The following is a 24,526-nucleotide window of genomic DNA, read 5'->3' on the forward strand; positions in this document are numbered from 1 at the left end:
TTTTCTTTTTTTTTTTTTTTTTCTCTCTTCTTCTCTCTCTCCTACATGCTCACCCCTGCTCCCCCTCTAGCCTTATCTGTGCAGTATATGCCACTATTTACTATTTACGACCCTCTTAGTTTTTTGTCTGCAAATTCTCTACCATGTTGTTTTAACCCCTGTTTTAACCCTGTATCAGAACATGTACTGGTCAGTTTTAAACTGTGTTTTTCACTTGCTTGGTCAGAAATGCTTTTGACTTGATAAAGGGAGGACTCCCGAAAGCTCGTCTATTATTTTAAATACTGTTAGTCCAATAAAAAAGGTATTACAAGATTCTGCAACACTCTGGTTTTTTGCATTCTTATACACTGGACTAATACGGCTACCCCAAACTACAGTACTATGGAAGATACCGCATATAGCCGTTTAACAAAGCAATTCTTCAAAATCACCACAAAGGAAACAAAGCTCAACAGTGACATATACTTCTTATCTCACTGTAAGAAAAGAAGGCTCATCCCCAATGGACTGAGGATCAAAAATCCAGTCGCTACAACGCATAACTCACAATATGCTGAAAACCTCTGCAAACGCACCAGTGAGAAACTTAGGAATCACCTTATCCACCTACTATATAAGAAAAAAACAAGCATTCAAAATGAAAAACAATCCCTGCTTCAGAAACTACGGGGAATGAACATACACACGACTGTAAAAGTGGAAAAAGAAATGCAATATTTCAACGCCAAACAAAAGAGAGAGCTTTTCATGAAGAAAAACAACAAACTTAACAGGCTTTCCCAAAATGTCAGCAAACGCCATACGGAGGGAGAGACCAGGATCACCACTAAAGCACCCAGAGCACCTGAAACAGCCGATGGTCTCATTACTAACCCGGACTACAACACAAACAGCTCAGGAATTATAAATATTTCAGATTACGAACTGTCCACACCTGAGATATCTGTCCTCTCCAAAGGATTATCATTTTGTCCAAGTACAAAATTAGATGACATTGAACTGTACTCAGACCTGGAAGAATTTTTTAGGAGACTACGATTAAAAGAGTTCTTTCACAATAAAGAGAAAACAACCACAACGCCGGATTACAATATCAAGAAAAAGAACTCTCAATTCACTCCAGCACCAGGACGCAACAGCAAATTGGACAGTTACATTGAAAGTTTCCGGCTAAGAACTGCATCCTTAGTCACAAAGCAGCACCATAATAAAATCAGAGCTAATCTTTCACCAATAGAAAGAGATGCAATCAAGGATTTAAGGAATAATCAAACCATCACAATCAAACCAGCGGACAAGGGAGGAGCAGTCGTTATTATGAACACCCAAGATTATATAGAAGAGGGAAACAGACAATTATCAGACAGCACATACTATAAGAAACTGATCAAAGACCCCACCAAGGAATACACTGCCAAACTGAGGAAGTTGATCAGATCTGTCCCAGAGGAACAGCAAAAAGGATTGGAAACGTTCATACCCACCAATCCCAACATAGGGACATTCTACATGCTTCCGAAAATCCACAAACCAGGGAACCCAGGCAGACCTATAATAACAGGTATGGACACACTAACCGAACCAATTTCAGGCTTAGTGGAAAATATTTTAAAACCCTTTGTTAAAAACACTAGGAGCTTCATACAAGACACCACTGACTTCCTTAACAAACTCAGTCAAATTACAAACTTGCCTGCCAATTCTATACTTGTAACCATGGATGTGGAATCTCTATACACCAACATCCCACACGTAGATGGAATTGAGGCCTGCTCTCTGTTCCTCTCAGAACATACTCATAACCAGAAATACAGTCCTCAAACCATTACTAAACTCATAGAATTCATCCTCACACACAACTACTTCAGTTTCAACAACAATATATATCTGCAAACCATGGGCACTGCCATGGGGACGAGAATGGCACCACAATATGCCAATCTATTTATGGCTGACCTGGAACAACGATTCTTGGAAACACAACTTCACAAACCCTACAAATATTATCGCTACATTGATGATATTTTCATTGTCTGGACGGACGGAAAAGAAAACCTCAGAGAGTTCCATAACGCATTTAATAGATTTCACCCATCTATCAAACTCAAAATGGACTTCTCCACAGAAAGTGTAAACTTCTTGGATACAACTGTCACAATAAACAAGGACACACTACATACATCCCTATACAGAAAACCCACAGACCGATCCAACTACCTGCACAAATCCAGCTTCCATCCATCCCACACAAAGCAAGGCATCATCCATAGCCAAGCCACCAGGTACCACCGCATCTGCTCCAACACTGATGACAGAGACATGCATCTAAAAACACTGTCTGAGACACTCAAACAAAAGGGATACAAACCTAGGATCATCAATAAGAAAATTAACTCTGCTCTACAAACACCACGTGAACACCTGTTGCAATACACAGACAAACAAACATCCTCACGCATACCTCTAGTAGCCACATACAATCCTGCCCTAGAAGAAATCCGAAAAATCATCAAGGATCTGCAGCCAATGCTAGCAGAGGATGTGGTGTTAAAAGAAATTTTCCCTGAACCCCCCATCTTGGCCTTCAGACAACCAGCTAATCTCAAACAAAAGCTGGTGAGTAGCAAACTACATACTGAAACTACACACACAGATAATGGAAGCAAACCATGCAACAAAGCCAGATGCAAACTTTGCCAACACATCTGTACCAGCAACACAGCCACCCACAACAACAAGACATACAATATTAAAGGATCGTACTCATGCACTTCACAAAATGTTGTATACATGATTCAATGCACCAAATGTACTATAGGGTGTTACATCGGTGAAACCTGCCAGCAACTCAATAAAAGGATGAATCTGCACAGATACTCCATCAACCATCATGATGAAGAAAACCTTTGCACTCCAGTTGGACACCACTTCACCCAAACAGGTCACTCCATACATGACCTTAAAATCAAAACACTGAGAGGTCATTTCAAAAACACCCAAGAAAGAAAGACATTTGAAGCCAAAATGATACATTTTTATGATTGTAAAAACAGAGGACTTAATGTGGATTTGAGCTTCTTAACACACTATCAAAACTTCCTATAACCTGTGCTTTTTTTTTTTTTTTTTTTTTTTTTTTCTCTCTTCTTCTCTCTCTCCTACATGCTCACCCCTGCTCCCCCTCTAGCCTTATCTGTGCAGTATATGCCACTATTTACGACCCTCTTAGTTTTTTGTCTGCAAATTCTCTACCATGTTGTTTTAACCCCTGTTTTAACCCTGTATCAGAACATGTACTGGTCAGTTTTAAACTGTGTTTTTCACTTGCTTGGTCAGAAATGCTTTTGACTTGATAAAGGGAGGACTCCCGAAAGCTCGTCTATTATTTTAAATACTGTTAGTCCAATAAAAAAGGTATTACAAGATTCTGCAACACTCTGGTTTTTTGCATCCTTGATTTTGGAAACACCTCATATGGCTGGTATTTATTTTGGTAGTTACTGGGGTAAACTGGGTTACTGGGATATATATAATATTTAACCCACAAAAGTGCCCAGAAAAAGCTATACTGCTGTATAAAGGTATACAGTGCCCTCCACGAACATAGGCACCCTTAGTTTAAACTGAGCTAAAAATGCTGTGAAAATTTGTCTTTATTGTTTAAACCTTTCATCTTTTCTTCAAAGAATACACAGAAATGCTCTGCTATCATGGATATCAAACAATTGCAAACACAACACAGGTTTTTTTTAAAAAAATAATAAAAATGAAATATATGTGTGGCAGAATTATCGACACCCTTTTAGTTAATACTTTGTGCTTACCTCCCTTTGCCAAGATAACAGCTCTGAGTCTTCTATAATGCCGATTAGGTTGGAGAATACATGGCGAGGGATCTCAGATTCCTCCATACAAAATCTCTCCCCATCTGTTAAATTTCAAGGTCGACGCTGGTGGACTGTCCACATGATTTCTATGGAGTTCAAATCAGGGGACAGCGATGGCCATAGTAGGACCTGGATTTTATCAGCCCCAAAACATTAAAAAACCTACCACCATATTTAACTGTGGGCATGTGGTCCTTTTCCATATAGCTACCTCTCTGTGTCCGCTAAACCCACTACTGGTGTTTATTGGCAAGAAAACTCTTCTTTGGTTTCACACGACCATAGGTCCTATCTGAAGTTGTAGTAGTGTCCGGCGAACTGAAGCCAGTTGAGTTTGTTTTTGGATGAGAGTAGAAACTTTTTTCTTCAAACCTTCCAAACAACTTGTGGTGATGTAGTTGACATTGGATTGTAGTTTTGAAGATTTTCTGACCCCAAGACACAACTTATTTCTGCAATTCTTCAGCTGTGATCCTTGGAGATTTTTTTTGCAACTAGAACCATCCTCTTCACAGTGCTTTGAGACAATATAGACACACATACTCTTCCTTCCAGGTTAATTCATAACATTTCCAGTTGACTGGAACTCCTTAATTATTTCACTGGTGGTGGAAGTAGGCATTTTCAGTGCTTTTGCCATTTTCTTAAAGCCACTTATAGTAAGTGACGGCAGATAACAACCATTCGCCTCATCCAGTCTGCCCAACATCTTAAAACTTTCCTTAGTACCTGGCCTTATCTTATATCTAGCTTAACCTTATGCCTATCCTATGCTTTCTTAAACACCTTCTCTGTATTAACATCTACCACTTCTGATGGAAGGCTCTTCCATGAAGTCACTACCCTTTCAGTTAAGAAATATTTTCTGATGTTTCTCCTTTTAAATAAACTCCCTTTAAGTATTTAAAAACTTAAATCATATCCTCTGAAATAATTACCCCTAAATCCCTTTTCTCACACGTTGAGGTTAGGACCGTATCAAATATTCTATACTCTGCCCTTGGGTTGTTTTGCACATGGTGCATTACTTTGCATTTATCAATGCCACAGCTCTGACCATTTTTTCTGTTTATCTAAATCATTTGCCATTTGGTTTATCCCTCCAGGAACATCGACCCTGTTGCAAACTTTTGTCATCTGCAAAAAGACATACCTTTCCATCCACAATATCACTAATAAAAAATATTTCCCATTTTGTGAAGCTCAACAATCTTTTGCCCCACATCACTGCCATATTTTTTGGTTTTACCCATTATGATCAATGACTAAGGGAATTTCGCCTATGTGTTACCTAATATTTATACCCCTGTGAAACAGGAAGTCATGGTTGAACAACTTCCTATTCCAAGTCACCCAAATGTACTAAGAAATTTAAACTATCAATGGAAACATACGTCAAGACAAATTTTCACAGCATTTTTTCTCATATTTACAAAGGGTGTCCATATTAGTGAAGGGCACTGAATACCTTTATACAGCAGTATAGCTTTTTCTATACTTTTTGGGCCCAACTATAATATATATATATATATATATATATGTTTGAAAACAGTGATGCACATCTTTCATATTTTGCCCAGTAACTACCAAAATAACTATAAATACCAGGCATAGGAGGTGTTTCCAAAATCAAAGTAAATACCTAAATAAAGTTAGATTTTTTATTCTACTTACTTTACACTGGCTATGTATATTTTTTAATAGAAGCAACTGTGAAAAGAATGGTATTTTCTTTTCATTTTTCATTCGCATTTTTTAGAATTTGTTTTCAATATTAAATGGTTTGTGTATATAAGATCCTACTTGTCCTCTAAAAACTCAATATATAATTTGTGGGGATGCACTGAATGAGTTGGTAGGAAATTATAGATGAAGAAAGATGGAAATTTATCTGGTAGTTTTTTGGAAAGCATTGTAAAATAAACACTGGGGTTAATCACATCCTTTAAATAAATGTTACCAATTTAATTATGTATTATGCTGGGCTAATTTGGAAATGTTTTAACAGCAGAATAAGCCTAGTTTGGTCCAGTTTAACACATGTCTAAATCAGCATATTGAAATATCCAGCTCTATTCAGTGGTTTAAATTAATCTATCTCAGCTCATTGAATACCATAGACGGAAATACAACCTATTTAGTCAAAAAAAACAATAACTGATTTCTCTCACATAATTGGATAGAACCCACTATCTCAGTTTATTTTAGTTAATAAATATCACTTTAAGCCTCATTATAACATTTAAACCATTTATCTAATTTACTAGGGCGATGTTTACTTTATTCGAAGTTGCTTCTTATTGCCTGTAAGTATGAGATGGTTTACTTTAGTTAGTGGTGAGAAATGCAGAATTTGCTTTTGCAGCTCAGTTATACTGGCCTTTTTAATATCTTTTTAATACCAGGGAGGTGATAGTCATAGATTCCATGAAGGAAAAAGAAAGAGCAAAAGAAAATTGTGACATATTATTGTCTATTGCAGCTGCTTGTTACCAACTGGCAAACTTATGTTTTATAGAAGAAGAGTGGATGGCATACTTGTGTGAGGACTCAATTCAACAAAATAACAGTTTTATCAACTTGATAAAGACCTCATTGTGAGGTTGAAATGTTGTTGCTGTCTTCCTTTAATAAATCTGCCTGAGCTGGAACCCTTGAGTGCCTGGAGCCTTTATTTATTTTGATCTACTGGGGAGCTGGCCCTTCCTGGCACAGTTAAGCACCAGAGTTCCTTTGGTGCGTGTGCAGATTCCTCATTCTGGTGACCAACATATTACAAGTGTCACCAGTGTTCAAAATGACAAAGATCCATATGATATTTCAGAAGGTTTTGTCTGAAAATCAGGTTTGATTTTTCTCCCATTATATTCTATGGGCATTCACTCAAAACTGTCATTCACCTGTCATTCCATAGAAAACAGCTATAATCCCACATAATATGAGTTTTAGATCCTGTCTCTGTACTAGGGGACTATATGTGCCAAAGATCTTTATGATATTTCAGAGGGTTTTGTCTGAAAAACAGGTTTGATTTTTCTCCCATTATATCCTATGGGCATTCCATCAATACTGTCATTCACCTGTCATTCCATAGAAAACAGCTATAATTCCACTTAATATGAGGTTTAGAACCTATACCTGTACTAGGGGAGTATGTGTGCCAAAGATCTATATGATATGTCAGAGGGTTTTGTCTGAAAAACAGGTTTGATTTTTCTCCCATTATATCCTATGGGCGTTCCCTCAAAACTGTCATTCACCTGTCATTCCATAGAAAACAGCTATAATCCCACATAATATGAGTTTTAGATCCTGTCTCTGTACTAGGGGAGTATATGTGCCAAAGATCTATATGATATTTCAGAGGGTTTTGTCTGAAAAACAGGTTTGATTTTTCTCCCATTATATCCTATGGGCATTCCATCAATACTGTCATTCACCTGTCATTCCATAGAAAACAGCTATAATCCCACTTAATATGAGTTTTAGATCCTGTCTCTGTAGTAGAGGAGTATATGTGCAAAAGATATATATGATATTTCAGAGGGTTTTGTCTGAAAAACAGGTTTGATTTTTCTCCCATTATATCCTATGGGCATTCCATCAATACTGTCATTCACCTGTCATTCCATAGAATACAGCTATAATTCCACTTAATATGAGGTTTAGAACCTATAACTGTACTAGGGGAGCATACATGACAAAGATCTATATAATATGTCAGAGGGTTTTCTCTAAAAAACAAGTTACATTTTTCTCCCATTATATCCTATGGGCATTCCATCAATACTGTCATTCACCTGTCATTCCATAGAAAACAGCTATAATCCCACTTAATATGAGTTTTAGATCCTGTCTCTGTAGTAGGGGAGTATATGTGCAAAAGATCTATATGATATTTCAGAGGGTTTTGTCTGAAAAACAGGTTTGATTTTTCTCCCATTATATCCTATGGGCATTCCATCAATACTGTCATTCACCTGTCATTCCATAGAAAACTGCTATAATTCCACTTAATATGAGGTTTAGAACCTATAACTGTACTAGGGGAGTATGTGTGCCAAAGATCTATATGATATGTCAGAGGGTTTTCTCTAAAAAAAGAATATTATTTTTTCTCCCATTATATCCTATGGGCATTCCCTCAAAACTGTCATTCACCTGTCATTCCATAGAAAACAGCTATATTCCCACATAATATGAGTGTTAGATCCTGTCTCTGTACTAGGGGAGTATATGTGCCAAAGATCTATATGATATTTCAGAGGGTTTTGTCTGAAAAACAGGTTTGATTTTTCTCCCATTATATCCTATGGGCATTCCATCAATATTGTCATTCACCTGTCATTCCATAGAATACAGCTATAATTCCACTTAATATGAGGTTTAGAACCTATAACTGTACTAGGGGAGTATACATGATAAAGATCTATATGATATGTCATATGGTTTTCTCTAAAAAATCAATATTATTTTTTCTCCCATTATATCCTATGGGCATTCCCTCAAAACTGTCATTCACCTGTCATTCCATAGAAAACAGCTATAATCCAACGTAATATGAGTTTTAGATCACATGTGTGTCCTAAGGGAATATGTGTGCCAAAGGTCTAAATGCTATTTCTTAAGATTTTATTTCAAAATCAATTATTCTTTTCCCTTCCATTATAGTCTATGGGCATTCCTCCCCATTATAGTCTATGGGCATTCCTCCCCATTATAGTCTATGGGCATTCCTCCCCATTAAAGTCTATGGGCATTCCATTTTGTCATTCGTTTTAGTATGTCCCTGTTCTACTGCTTGACTGTGTTTGTGAGCAACATCTACATAACATTCAAATACACAAAACCCATACATTTTATAAGCCCAATTAATATTACTTACAGTAGAAGAGCAAATGAAATAAAGAACTCTCATGCGTCTCAGTCAATAGTTTGACCTTCTCCTAAAACATGACTAGTCAGATCATCACCTGGGGGCTACCTTAGAATCATTAACCAAAATCAAGCTGCAATTACCTGCTAAAGAGGGCAAGGTGATGGCAATTTATGATAAAACATAGCTAAAATATCATATATGGTAAGGGTTCTGTACCTTTTAACATAAATACATATTTCTGCATGATATGCAGAAATTAATCACCCAATATGCACACACACAATAATATATATATCATATATATATATATGTGTGTAATATACAGGATGATAATAGCCCATTATAATGTATATGTGCGTAATATGCAGGATAATAACTGCCCATTATTATACTGTCTTGGGTGAGCAGGGAAAGCGACATGGGTTTTACTCAAAGTATTTTAATCTCATAACCAGATGGCTGATTCGTCCTCAGATTTAATTCCTATAACAACGTTAAATATTATTTCCAATTTCCAACGGCTGTTGGGCCAACAGGGTCACCACCACCAAGTCAGATCACAGACCCCGCTCAGAGGGGCAGGCTGTACTCATAATATAATTCACACTTACGCTTCTGTCACAGGACACCATTCTCTGGTGGACTAAACCACGAAGCGCTCCGCGCAGGGAGGTCCTACAATTCTGAACTTTTCATCAGTCCAGGCTCTAGGTGCTAGCTGCTCTCTCATGGGGCGGAATAAAGTGGGCCCCGGATAGAAAAAATCAAAGGAGGGGCCGCATGATCAGACATGGATCATGGTAGGGGGGCATGATCACCTTATGGATAGCCTTAGATAGGTCAGGGTTATGGTGGGCGTGGGGGTTAATGTCCCATTAAATAGGGTCGTAGTCTGATCCTCTTCCTGTTTGTGCTTAGCCACGAAGGAGAGGCAGAACGAAGCATTTTCTCTCCCTTTGGTTTCTCTACTTGTTTGGTGTGGAGGAGAATTGAGGTTCCTGTCAGGTTATTATGGCTGGTTTATTCATGGTATGTGGGTGAACTTGCTGCGGTTTCTCATCTGAGGTATGGAGACCGTGGTTGTTGGGAATTCTGATGGGCCTTTTCCCATGGGAATGAAGGGGCCACTGTGTGTACTCCACGGGCTAGTGTGGTTTACGGCTCCTGGTTGGTGCATGCGGCAACATGTTCATGTGAGTTCCTGGAGTGATGATGATTCGATGTTAAGTCATGTTGTTGTCGCATGGTCTGTGGTTGTAACCTCCAGGCTTGTACAGTCGGTTGTCTGTCTTAATATTATTAATCTTTGCTCTTCACCATGACCCTATATTCTAAGATATAATAGAGGGGGGTGTATGTGATAGATCTGCAATGTAAATATATTGCCCCAATTGGGATTTCGTTTTTCAACTCAATGTAGAATGTTGAAAAATGGCATTTACTAAGTACTGGGCTGATATTTAGGGTGCTATATCTTTAAATTTCCACAGTAAAAATACACCATATTGTAAGGATTAATAGAGGGGGGGGGGTTGTTAGATATGTGCAGTGTAAATATATTGGTCCAATGGTCGAATTTTGTAATATATGCAGAAGTGTTAAAATGTCATTTGCTGGGCATGAGCGGATATTTACCTTTAATTTGTTTAACCTTGTTAAACAAGGTGAAATTTTGAAAATAAACGCCTTTTATTACTTTTATTTGAAAAATCTTTTACTCGCCTACAAAAAGTGAAAAAAAGAAAAAAAAATTAGCTAAATAGATTCTACTATTAGTCCTGAGTTTAGAAATACCCAATGTTCATGTTTTTTTGCTGTTTTTGTAAGTTATAGGGCAATAAGTACAAATAGCGTTTTATGATTTCCAATCCTCTTTTTTTTCAAATCTGGTTATTCTGCCTCCATCTCCTCTTTGGAACATCTTTGAAGCCGGTTAATTCAATTAATCCCCATCAAACCATATTTTTTTTTTTAAAACTAGACACCCCAGGGTATTTCAAATGCTGGTATTTTAACCCTTTCCATGCACTAATTATACAACCACACTTTAACAAACTTTGTAAAAGTAACTTGTTTAAAAAAAAAAAAAAAGAAAAGAAATAAAAAATTCTCACAAATTGTAATTTAGTTATAAATATACAGGTCCTTTCAAAGGCTACTTTTGGGACATGCGTAATTCAGGTTTTCAACACAGAGGCAGAATGACCAAATGCTAGAAGTCTATCTCCTCTCTGGAACATCTTTGAAGCCAGCTACTTGAATTTTCCCCATCAAACCATATATTTTTCTACAAAATTAGACACCCCAAGGTATTTCAAATGCTGCTATTTTAACCCTTTTATGCATGGAATTCTACCACCTTTTTTTAATATTTTACATTGTGATTAGAAAGCTGGGCTCCATTGACTTGCCTGTTCAATGCAGTACCTGTATTCAACCTGCAAGTGGAGCCAGATTCTCAGGAGGGTCTGAAGAGACTCTCCTGAGGATTCTTTCCAACTTGATTTTCTTTTTTAAAGGGCGCCGCCATCTTGCAAGTGGCAGAATCACTCGCAGTGGCAGTTGTGACCGTTCTCTGTAGCGGTCACACCGTGTCCTAGGGTACCGTATATTCCGGCGTATAAGACGACCCCCAACTTTTCCAGTTCAAATATAGAGTTTGGACTATACTCGCCGTATAAGACTACCCCTCTACCCAGCATACAACAACCAGCCAATCACGGCAAGCGATGTACCTTACCGGTGATTGGCTGGATGTTATACAGACATATACATACACACACACACACATATATGTATATACGTGTGTGTGTAAAGGCAGGGGTGTGTGGTGAGGGCAGTGTATAAATGTGTATGTATTGATAGGCGTATGTTAGTATGTGTAGAGATATATAGATATATACATGTGTGTGTGTGTATATATATATATATATATATATATATATATATATATATATATATATATATACACCAGCTTACAAACACACTGACCATCTCACACCAACATACATACACTGTACTCACACCCCTTTCTCCCCATCTTTCACCTTACTCTTCTTCCATCCAGTCGTGGGAGCGCGAGGTCAGACCTCATGTCAGACCTCTGTTTACTGCTCCCTCATCACTATGCGCCGGCAATTGATGCTGAGCGCCCAGACATGACGTCATCACCGCGCTCGGCATCAATAGCCGGCGCGTAGTGATTAGGGAGCAGGGAAGCCGAGGTCTGAAGTGCCAGACCTCGAGCTCCCTAATGTCGGGCTAGTTAGAGGGAGGTCGCGATCTCCCCAACAAGCCCTGCTCATCAGGGCTAGTTGGGGAGATCACGATCATGCACCTACCTTGGCGTGGCCCTGAAGACCGGCCCAGGGGAGGCGGCTTCTCCACTCGCCCCTCCCCTAGAGATTTGTGGCTTCGTGGGACTCTCCAGCTGGGTAAGTAGTCGGTTAGTACCCGGCGTATAAGACGACCCCCGACTTTTAAGAAGATTTTCTGGGGTTAAAAAGTCGTCTTATACGCCAGAATATACGGTAGGTGTTTGGTGTCGCTGAATGCTCTTTTAAAACAGAGGTCCGCCACCCTACAGTGTATGGCGGATGTTGATGCCCCGGGGAGATTGTCACGTTTGCAGTTCTTATGCACCTTTTTCTAATCTAAACAAAAAGCATCTGAGGGCATGACCACTGATTTGAAACTGCCTGATGGCTTGACTCCAGTCCAGACACAGCTTACTCAGTGGTGAGCATTACTTTTATTCTTATTGTTATATTGTTTTTATTTATTTTCTCCTGTTACTCTATTAACCACTGGTGGGGCAGGTAGAATATTTCTGGGATCCATTATTTGAATATATATTTACATTTGCGTTTATTGATTTACGTTTTTGATACTCGGTATATTGTCTGTATATCATTATGGATTTATATACTGTATTTGTATTTATTAAAACGATAACTTTTATATTTACTATAGCGCTGTCTGCTTGAGTTTTCTTTATGCTTTTTATAGGTTTTCCTTATCTTGTGGAGAATCTATTGCTATCAAGACTAGCTGCTTTACCTTATTGTTGGTGGTTTTTCATTCATTTGTTACTTAAACCCATTTACTTCCTCTATATATGGCTGGTAAATATTATTGACACCGTTTAAATATTTCACTATTTATTAGTGTGGGGCTATATATATATATATGTGTGTGTGTGTGTTTTTCCAGCTGAAGTCTGCCCATGTAATTCAGGTATAGATCAAATAAACACAATGAGACACAACATTGAAGGTATAGATCAACATAAGAGGGCATGAAAAACTTGTATTTGCAATGATGAATTAAATAACACATGGAAACCCAGCGTTGTGGGATAGTGCAACTAAATAACACACAAATCACATGCAAACTCAGCACTGAAGGTATATATCAAATAAACAATGCATGAAAACCCTAAATTGAACTGGAACGGATATTGCCTGATCTCACAAATGCTCTAGTGGATGAATGGGCAACAATTCCTATATAAACACACCAAAATCTTGTGGAAAACCTTTCCAGTAGAGTGGACTTTTATAGCTGCAAAGGGGGGGGGGACTAGAAACTAGACTTGTGCGTTACAGAAAACATGAAATTGAATGTAAGTGTTGCGTTTTTGTTGTGCAAACCGAATACCAAATAAACAAATTCCTATTCATCTTCGTAAATATATCCTAGTTCATCTTCCTAGTCCCTTCCCCCCTCCAAGTCACTGCCTCTAGCCTCTCTTGGCTTAGCAGGGGTAAACGGGAACAGGAGCAGGATGATGTCGATGTAAGTCAGAGTCAAATGTAACAGTTATCAATCGACAATACAGCCGAGCTGCTTAACATGTAGCACTACATTGTAACAGCAGTGAATTAAAATAAAACAGAATGGTTGAACATTCATATGAAGTAGCATGTAACAGACAGGAATGGCGTTGAGTGTTGTCTAGAGACTCTGCATAGCTAAGAGTACAAATGTTGTAAATCTTTGCAATATGTTATGTTTCCTGTCATCTCTTACCCCCCCTTGCCTACCAGAACCCCCCTCGGACAATCCCCCAAAAAACAGGTCACACATTAGCCTGTGGTTTACACGCAAACAGTCAGCAAGTTACCTCACAACAGGCCAGCTGGCTCAGAGGCTTGATCTGTGTATCTGGAGGTCATTCAGGGGGTCCACACTTTCATGTGGGAGCAGAAGTCTTCCAATTTCTTGCAGTGCATTTGCAGGCAGTGGCGTCGGCAGGGGGGGGGGCAGAGGGGGCCATGGCCCCCCCTACATCATGCTGTGCCCCCCCAATTGAAACGCTTTTTTTTTTTTTTTTTTTGTAATACGTGGAAGAGAGAGAGAGGCGCCGAACGGTCGCTGAGGAATACGTTTTCAGAAACCGTTCGGCGCCTCTCACTCTTCTCCGCGAGGCCTTGGTCGCAGTGCCGGCATTTCAAGTTGAGCGCCGGTATATGATGTCATATCCGGCGCTCAACAGTGAAGCCGCGCACACTGCGGCAGAACCAGGGAGACAGGGACTTCGCGATCGCACCGCTGGACTTCTACAAGCCCAAGGTAAGTGAACTTCGAAGGGGGGAGAGGGTAGAAAGTTAGGAGGGGGTTAGAGAGTGAGAAGAGGTAGATAGGATAGATTGGGAGGGAGAGGGGAGAGATATGATAGATTGGGAGGGAGAGATAGGATGGAGAGGGGGTAGATAGGGAGAAAGGAGGGTGGCAAGAATATTGAAATAGTCAGAATGAGAGAGAGAATGAATTAATGAATGTGTAAATGATTTGTGTGAAAGAATAAATGATTGTGTGAATTAGTGAGTGACTGTAAAAGTGTTTGTGAATCATAGGTGTATTATTGATTTGTCAAAAAAGCAAAGATTGTGTAAGCAGGGTGTTTAGGCAATGGGGACAAAGATGCCACAGATAGTGTGTTTATGGGACAAACATGGCGTATGTTCAGCTGTTTGGGGACAATGTTGACTCATGCTGGGCTGTTTGGTGACAAAGATGGCACGTCCTATGTACGTGTAATTTGGGTGCTGGTCAGGTTCTATGTGGGCAATGTGGACGCCAGGGTTGGCTTTGGGGTGTGTGACCAGTGATCTATGCCTGTAATTTAGGGGGGTTTATCTATACCTTTAATGCAGAGTTTATATGTAATTTCCAATTGATATATACCTGCAAAGCTGGGTTTTTGTGTTATTCTGTTGATCTGTATCGGCTATATTTCCATACATTAATTATGTTTACCTGCAAATATAGGATTTGTATGTCTTATTCAGTTGATCAATACCTGGAGTGCCGTTTCCATGTGTTGTTTATTTGATCTATACCTTCAGTGCTGAGTGTACATGTGATTTCCAGTTGGTTTATACCTGCAATGCTGGGTTTGTGTGTTCTGTTGGTTTATACCTGCAATGCTATGTTTCCATACATTATTTATGTATACCTGCAAATACAAGTTGTTTTTTTTTTTTCTCATTCAGTTGCATGTGCCGTTTCCATGTGTTGTTTATTTGATCTATACCTGAACTACAGGGTGTAAGTAAAAGAGCGGTATGGTTTTAGTGAATGAGGGGACAAAGGGACTCTGGGGATGATTATAGGGGAGAGGACCTCTCAATGTCACGGTGCAGGACTGACTCTCACGGTCTTCCTCTGATCTGCAGTCAGTGTGGCAAATTGTTTTTTTGGTATGGTAGAGGAGGGAGTGATTGCATGCAAGGAAGCGTTGAGCAGGGTCCAAGGAAATGCTTAGGTAGGGTCCAATTTTTTCACTATAAAATATATTGGCAGCAGTGGGGTACCAGAGGGGTCAGTTTTGGGTCCTATTCTTTTTAATATATTTATTAATGACCTTGTAGAGGGATTGCATAGTAAAGTATCAATCTTTGCAGACGATACTAAGCTCTGTAACGTGGTTAACACAATAGAGGACAGCGCACGATTACAAATGGATCTGCATAGGTTGGAGGCTTGGGCTGGGATGTGGCAGATGAGGTTCAACACAGATAAATGTAAAGAAAAAATGTCGGTGCGCTAAGCTAGTCTCAGGCTTTTTGTATACAGATAAATGTAAGGTTATGCACCTGGGGAAGAAAAATCCAGGCTGGGAATATGTATTAAATGGGAAAACACTGGGGACGACTGACATGGAAAAGGACTTAGGAGTTTTAGTTAACAGTAAATTTACCTGTAGCGACCAGTGTCAGGCAGCTGCTGCTAAGGCAAATAAAATCATGGGGTGCATCAAAAGGGGCCTAGATGCCCAGGACAAGGAAATAATTCTACCCCTGTACAAGTCACTAGTCAGACCACACATGGAATACTGTGTACAGTACTGGGCACCAGTGTACAAGAAAGATATAGTGGAGCTGGAGAGGGTTCAAAGACGGGCAACCAGAGTAATAAGGGGAATGGGAGGACTACAGTACCCAGAAAGATTATCAGAATTGGGGTTATTTAGTTTGGAAAAAAGACTGCTTAGGGGGGACTTAATAACTATGTATAAATATATAAGGGGACAGTACAGAGATCACTCCCAGGACCTATTTATACCCAGGACTGTATCTATAACAAGGGGACATCCTCTACGGCTGGAGGAAAGAAGGTTTCTACACCAGCACAGACGGGGGTTCTTTACAGTAAGAGCGGTGAGATTATGGAACTCTCTGCCAGAGGAAGTGGTGATGGTAAACTCAATAAAAGAGTTCAAAAGGAGCCTGGACGTGTTTCTTGAAAGCAATAATATTACAAGTTATGCATATTAGATTAATAGGGACAGAACGTTGATCCAGGGATTTATTCTGATTGCCATATTTGGAGTCGGGAAGGAATTTTCCCCCTGGTATGGGGCAATTGGCATCTGCTTCATAAGGGTTTTTTGCCTTCCTCTGGATCAACACAGTAGGGACACAATATGTATATAGGTTGAACTTGATGGACTTTGGTCTTTTTTCAACCTTATGAACTCTGTTACTATGTTACTATATATATATATATATATATAATATATGGCAGCAGGGGCTAATATTTATTTATATATTGGCAGCAGGGTCTAATATTTATATATATATTGGCAGCAGCGTCTAATATTTCTATATATCGGCAGCAGGGTCTAATATTTATATATATTGTCAGCAGGGGCTAATATTAAAGAATGAAAAATAGCTGCCAGTTTAGCTGTTATTTTGAAATCATATTTCAATCACGGTCTTTACCATTATGTAGTTAAAAATGCACGTCTAACGTGTGTGTATGTATGTATGTATATATATATATATATATATATAATATATATATATATACCATATTGGCTCGGATATAGGCCGCCCCCGTATATAGGCCGCACCCTAAAAGTTTGGTGCTTTTTTAAAGAAGGTTTTTTTTCTTTAAAAAAAGGGGGACCTATTTACATATGTGGTGGACGGGCCCCCATTATCACAGCGGTGTGGAAGTGGGTTTTCCAGCTTTTAAGTGAAATTCTTGAACTCCTTTAACCTCAGACCCCTCGACCACATTGCACAATAGAAATTATACAAACCCTACAGTCTCCTCAAATGTATTCATCAAATGCGCAGCCCCCTGCAAACAGTGGCGTCTCCAGCTTTCATATTTAGGGGGGGCACATGGGGGGCCAGGGACCAAAGTAGGGGGGCCGATTATAAAACGGCACATATACACTAATATATATTTAAGTCTTTAAAGTGGGGGTGCGGCCTATATTCGGGGTCTAGCGCATGTCGACTGCATGTCCCGGGCGCCGGGCAGGCAGCGGGGTTAGGATACAGATCCCCCGCAGCGGTGCAGGGGACCCGTATCCTACTCCCCGATACGCTCAGACAGCCTCCCCTGCCAGCACTTCCCACGGGGGGGGGTGCCGGCACGGGAGGTTGTCTAAGCGCATCGTGCGGACCTCTGCCCCCCCCCCCCGACTTACCGGAGCAGACTCCCGGGTGTCTTGCGGGGCCGGCGGGGGACATCTACGCAATACGCGTATACAACTTCCGGGCGCTAGACCCCGAATATAGGCCGCACCCCCACTTTAAAGACTTAAAGTGGGGGAAAAAAGTGCGGCCTATATTCGAGCCAATACGGTATATATTAGTGTATATGTGCCGTTTTATAATTGGCCCCCCTACTTTGGTCCCTGGCCCCCCCATGTGCCCCCCCTAAATATGAAAGCTGGAGACGCCACTGTTTGCAGGGGGCTGCGCATTTGATGAATATGTTTGAGGAGACTGTAGGGTTTGTATAATTTCTATTGTGCAATGCGGTCGAGGGGTCTGAGGTTAAAGGAGTTCAAGAATTTCACTTAAAAGCTGGAAAACCCACTTCCACACCGCTGTGATAATGGGGGCCCGTCCACCACATATGTAAATAGGTCCCCCTAGCGCTGCACCCAATGTGCACCCATCTCGCGACCCAGAGTAGGTCTTTGCCAAAGAGATGTAGATACCACCTGCCTATAACCTTATATCCGCCTTCCTTAATCAGTGTGTTTGCAGTCAGCTTAAAAGTATTGGTATATATTTCTGTCTACTGTTCCGGAGATAGTTTGTCTCCCAAGTTATTTTCCCAGGTGTGTTGGTGTGATGGCGTATGTGGAAGAGAGTGTATAATGAGATGATAGTATGGTTCAAAAATCGTACCCTTCAGTTCATGGCGGACCGTGCAAAGGTGTTCAAATAGGGTCATCTGTGTCAATGTAAGTAGGTGTGTTGCTGCCGGGAGAGAAAGTGTCTGATTTGAAGAAAATGTTAGATTTCCGAGGGGGGCTTCTGTAAGTAGTCTTGAAGTGTGTGTGAGCAACCCATATGGTAAAAGTGCCCAACCTTGGTAATGATATGAGATCTCCACCATTGAAAAGATGAAGGAGTAGTAGTTTTAATTTTATTAAACTGGTAAAAATAAACATTTACAACATTTTCGGTAGCTTCACAAATGTACAATTTAATTTTTTTTTAACCTGCCCCAGTGCACTAGGGCTTACTGCATCTAGATGTATCCTTGTGTCCACCCAAGATCCTTATTTTATAACTTTCATCTCGAACATGGCATGGTGGTTTTTGTTTATGTATATGTGTGTGTGTATATGTGTATATATGTATATGTATATGTATATGTATATATATACTGATTGGGAACATATATTTTAGAGCACTAGATAAGTGCTAGGAAAAGACATTTATATCATATGTCTGAGTTTTGTTAGTGGCACCACACACATCAGGCTGTGCCAAAGTAAAGGGGCTTTTGTCAGATGAGTAAAGAAAAGGCAATTGACAGAGTGAAAGTGCTTCACTGGTTATGGGGTACACTATTATATTCATTACAGCCTCTTTAATATCATACTCTATACTCTTTTCCCAAGTGCCACATTATGTATAAATGTATTGACACCACTCTTAATAAGTATTTACCGCCAACACTAAAGTGCAACTGATTTCTATGGATTCAGTCTTAAAACTGGACTTCTGAACTCCTGAAACCCTTAATTACAAAAGCCCAAACGCACATATAATCTATAAAAACTGTATAAATTCAGTTATAACTTGTGATTCTGGGTTACAAAATCAAAGGATTCTTCTACTTGACCGAAGCATGCAGTGGTGTGCAAAGTTATTCTAAATATACCAAAAAGTAAAATCCATAATTTTAAAACAGTAGCCTTCACTCTTATTGGATTCCCACTGAACAGAGGATTGCTTTTGTATGTATTAATAGTATTATTTTTCTCATAAAAAGAAAAATATTTAATATTCCATTACACCTATGGCTGCCGTGTGACATCTGTTAACCAACAATCAGTAATGACATCTAGCGATCTAATAGTAACAGAAAATGAGAATGTTATTACTTGTAATTTACTTAATCAAATACCCTGAGGGTCTGTTTCTAAAATAGTCTTACATATATTGATACCGAACTAAAATAATACATCAGGTATCATGGTGTTGTTTAAATACTGTCAAAAGATTATGGTCAAATTTGACCAGTGTGGGTACTGTAAAACAGCTCTGAGAAACATACACAGATGTTTTCACAAAAATTGATTTTTTTTTTTATTTTTTTTTTTTTATTTTTTTTAAAGGAGCGAACATTAACTCCATGATATTATTATGAAGGGTCAGTTCAGTCCTTCTTGAAGCAGAAATGAATTGGCTCTTGGCAGCGAATGGCAATATCATGGCGGTGAAAAGTTCAACTCTACTGGAGACTTGTGTATAAGTTCAATCAATCAAAGTTAAGTGTATTGTAGGTAACTATAAAACCAATCATTTCAGTTTTTAAAAAAGGTATAAACTAATTTCTCATCTTCTAACCTATTTTGTTGCAGATTTAAAATACCTCTGTAAAGTTGTTTTGAAAATAGTACATCAAGTGTTTTCTGTCCCTTAGGAATCAGTAGTAACAGACCACATTGGAAGGGACACTAAGGCCACGGGCAGTTATAATATAACTAACATCAGAAAATCAAGTAGTTGTCTGATTGCAGGTAGAAATATTGGGGAGTTTCATTTAATAAGAGGAAAAAAAAAACCCAAAACAATTGCCAAACAAATGTCATGTACTCATAATTACATCTATTCAACCATTCAAATATTCTAGGAAACACCAGTGGGTTGGATGTTTAACATTCTAAACGTGAAACAGAAGGCACTGTATCCCATTGCACATGAATATTATGAACTATTGATATGGAATTTCAAAATCAGGGGGCTTTTGACAAGCATGTTTGAAGAATTAGGGGCCTGAGTATCAAAAAAGTAGCCAACCGATTTCTCTGAGACGAATCTCATCTGCACTAAACAACCTATCAGGTTGAGAAATAGGACAAAAAAAAACTAAACAATTTTAAAGTAGTATCCTGATATTGCAGATTCACGTATCCAAAAGACCACACATGAAACATTTCAGGGTAGCGGAGTTAGAGAGAATGTTACAAATTCGTACAAAAATTACAGTTTTTTACATGAATAGAACAAACAAGACTGCCCCTTCTGCATTTAAAGGTGCTGTTCCATATTTATCACCAATGTATCATTCCTGGCACTGTTGTATTGACTGTCCAAATCCTTCCCAGAAATAATGCTTTAGTCATATAAAAGTTTACCTCATTAATATTTTTTGCCAAGAACACTTGATGTACAACAAAAGCAGGCACTCAACGGTTATTGCCATAAAAACGAAAATCTCCTTAAGATCATTAAACCTTCAGATGAAAGAATAAAATGTGTCATTTAAGGTTTATTTGCTTAACACAACATAGAATGCAATCAATGATTTGTTGAAGTGGAACAGCACCTTTAAACTGCAAGCTCTGATGAATAGTGTTGCCTAAAAACGTTAAAGCTACAAATCATTTAAACATTGAACAGTCTCTCAACCCAGACGCAGTGTCTGGCTCTGTTCTCCTCGGTGCCTAGAGCAGCTGGCACAACAGAAGCTGCTGTAGTACTCGTTGGAACACATCTGGGCATAGACAATAAGGTCACAGTTGGCCAGGTCTGGGTGGTCAATGCAGTCAGTGTCACCTTCTGTGATTTTCACTGCAGGTGCTGTGAGATAAAAGAGACAAATTGTCTTCAGTCGCTAGTGAGAAGCATCAGATTAGTGATGGAGATAAAGCAACGTGGTGTGTTTGTAATCTTTAATAATTAAAAAGCATTTTGTAATACACCGTACTTGCTCGATTATAAGAAAAATACCCCTCGTCTTATATTCGAGGTTGTCTTATAATCAGACCTCAAATATAGGTCTGTCTACAAGACTGAGATACAGATCCCCAGCAGCGCTGCAGGGAACCTGGATCCTTCTCTCTGGCAGCCAGGGATTGTCTGCACGATGCACGCAGCCAACCTCTGCTGCTGCTGACACTTCCACCGGGGCTTCTATGACGAAGCACCGGCGTGACATAGAAGCCCTGGCGGAACTAACGGGCAGCAGAGGTTGTCTACACACAGCACGCAGACGTCCACCGGCTGCCCCCACTAGACACCAGGGAGTCTAAAGTACGGGGAACATGTCTGGGGAAGCATTGGTAAGTCGGGGGCAGAGTGGCATATAGGGGGTTAAAAGGCATTTCTATAGGCAGAGTGGCATATAGGGGGTTAAAAGGCATTTCTGCAGGCAGAGTGGCATATAGGGGATTAAAAGGCATATCAGGGAGGTATAAGGCATATAGGGGGTATAAGGCATATCGGGGGGGGGCAGAACAGCAAACCTGGGGGCAGATGTGCATAACTGAGGGGGCAGGATGGCAAATAAAAGGAAATAAAAACAAAACAATAATTTTTCTCAATCATAGTTTTTATTATATATGAAAAATAGTTTACATGTGAATTAATATGTACTAGTAAAACTTTTTCCTATAGGTTAGTCTTATATTCAGGCTTTTAATCCTTTTTTTTTTTTCCTAGATTAATATTAACATGCTGGAGGGTCATCTTATAATCGAGCAAATACGGTATATCATACAACTTCAGTTAAAACTACATGTGTGTCTTAGACAGATACAGTATGTCACAAAAGTGAGTACACCCCCCACATATTTGTAAATATTTTATTATATCTTTTCATGTGACAATACCGGAGAAATGACACTCTGCTATAATGTAAAGTAGTGAGTGTATAGCCTGTATATTTGGTTTTCCCATCAAAATAACACACAGCCATTAATGTCTAAAATGTGGGAACAAAAGTGAATACACCCAGTGGAAATGTCCAAATTGGGCCCAAAGTGTCAATATTTTATGTGGCCACCATTATTTTCCAGCACTGCCTTAACCCTCTTGGGCATGGAGTTCACCAGAGCTTTACTGGTTGCCACTGGAGTCCTCTTCCACTCCTTCATGAAGACATTGCACTCCCCCCACCTTCCGTTTGAGGATGCCCCACAGAGGCTCAATAGGGTTAAGGTCTGGAGACATGCTTGGCCAGTCCATCACCTTTACCCTCAGCTTCCTTAGCAAGGCAGTAGTCATCTTGGAGGTGTGTTTGGGGTTGTTATCATGTTGGAATACTGCCCTGCGGCCCAGTCTCCAAAGGGAGGGGATCATGTTCTGCTTCAGTATGTCACAGTACATGTTGGCATTCATGGTTCCCTCAATGAACTTGAGCTCCCCAGTGCCGGCGGCACTCATGCAGGCCCAGACCATGACACTCCCACCACCATGCTTGACTGTAGGCAATGAGTCACATGACACCGGGGAGGGGAAACGGCTAATTGAGTCCAATTGGGGTGTACTCACTTTTGTTGCCAAGGTTTAGACATTAATGGCTGTGTGTTGAGTTATTTTGAGGGGACAGCAAATTGACACTGTTATACAGGCTGCACACTCACTACTTTACATTGTAGCAGAGTGTAATTTCTTCAGTGTTGTCGCATGAAAATATATATTTACAAAAATGTGAGGAGTGTACTCACTTTTGTGAGATACTGTATGTGTTGCAGGGACCAGTATGGAGCATCGCATTAATGCAACGTAACATTTAACAACTGCAATGCAACCGTTGAGAGACTCCCTAATAGTTGTTTGATTGTCATACAATCAGTATGAATACATGGACTGTTGTAAATATCATGTTGCAGCAACATACCTGCGGGTTTGCTCCTGTTCACTTTGATGTCTGCACTGGCACTGACAGAGTGTGTGCCACTGTATGCACTGCACGTGTAAGAGCCCTCATCAGTAGACCTGGTATTTCTAATGATCAAGCTGCCATCTCTTGAAACGGTTGTATGATGGCCATCTGATCGGATGGGGAGGCCATTCCTAAACAGAGAAGAGTAAGAGATGGCAATCATAGGGAGGCGCAAAAATGTTATTTTTATGTTTGTATATGTATGCATATACACACGCTTATGAGTATATGTGCATTTGTATGTATGTGAATTCATATGTATATATATTTACAGATACATACACACATACAGTATATACATTTTTATATATATTTGCAAAACATTTACAGATTAAGAAAGTTCTGATTTCTTTATTTACAACAATCTGAGAAATATACAACCAAGTCTTTCTACTTTTTCATTAGTTTACTTTTTACTTTAGTTATTTTTAACTCTATAATATCTACCTATCTCTTTGAAGCAAAGACATTGATTTAAATATTATATGATCTGATTGAAGAGATGTCTATTTTTTGATTAACTAAGAATATCAATCTAAAAAAAATGCATGTTGTGCTTCATTAATATAGTGCTCTACTTAGGCTTACTGTCTACCCCTGACTAACTTTCCCGCGCAGGCAAAGTGCACATGGCCAATGACTTAAGATGAATCGTGAAAAAGAGCCACGAAAATCACGCTGCATCTCCACAGCATGTCATGAAAAGTTGCCAGCTGAAGTAGGTGATATACAGGGCTGGCCTTAGGTGTTCAAGCACCCTGTGCGAGCCACTCCCGTGGTGCCCCCGTCATTCTCCCAGATTCTTCTGTCCCCTCTTTCACTGTGCCACAGGTCTTTTTTCCTTCCCATGTACTTTAGGTATACTCGTCTCTTGTAGCAAACTAACTTTTGGTTACCAAGAATTCTCTTGGTGGGGTAGAATCAATATCTTAAACTCGTATATAGTTCCGAAGTGGTCATACTTGTTCTCAATGCTGCCGGTAAATGTGCCTGAATCATGGTTAAGCTTAGTTCAAAGGAGTTTTGAGTGCTTTGTTTGGAAGGCAAAGAAACCAAGATTGAAGTCCACCATATTGGCTCGAAAACCTTAATGCGGTGG

General features: G+C 39.5%; 1 protein-coding gene across 1 annotated transcript in view; it reads right to left on the reverse strand.

Annotated features, from left to right (window-relative positions):
* Positions 1 to 21,165: 21,165 nt before the first annotated feature.
* Positions 21,166 to 24,526, reverse strand: part of LOC149278448 (papilin-like) — a 71,242-nt gene continuing 67,881 nt past the window's right edge. The window contains exons 30-31 of the mRNA XM_089501919.1: positions 23,383 to 23,558; positions 21,166 to 21,341 (exon numbers count right to left, since the gene is read on the reverse strand). Coding sequence (XP_089358045.1) covers positions 21,166 to 21,341; positions 23,383 to 23,558 — 352 coding nt within the window. The remainder of the gene's footprint in view (positions 21,342 to 23,382; positions 23,559 to 24,526) is intronic.

The sequence above is a fragment of the Sceloporus occidentalis genome, unplaced genomic scaffold (assembly GCF_023333645.1).
Source record: "Sceloporus occidentalis isolate IW3139 unplaced genomic scaffold, rSceOcc1.0.p SCAF_188, whole genome shotgun sequence".
Taxonomy (NCBI): domain Eukaryota; kingdom Metazoa; phylum Chordata; class Lepidosauria; order Squamata; family Phrynosomatidae; genus Sceloporus; species Sceloporus occidentalis.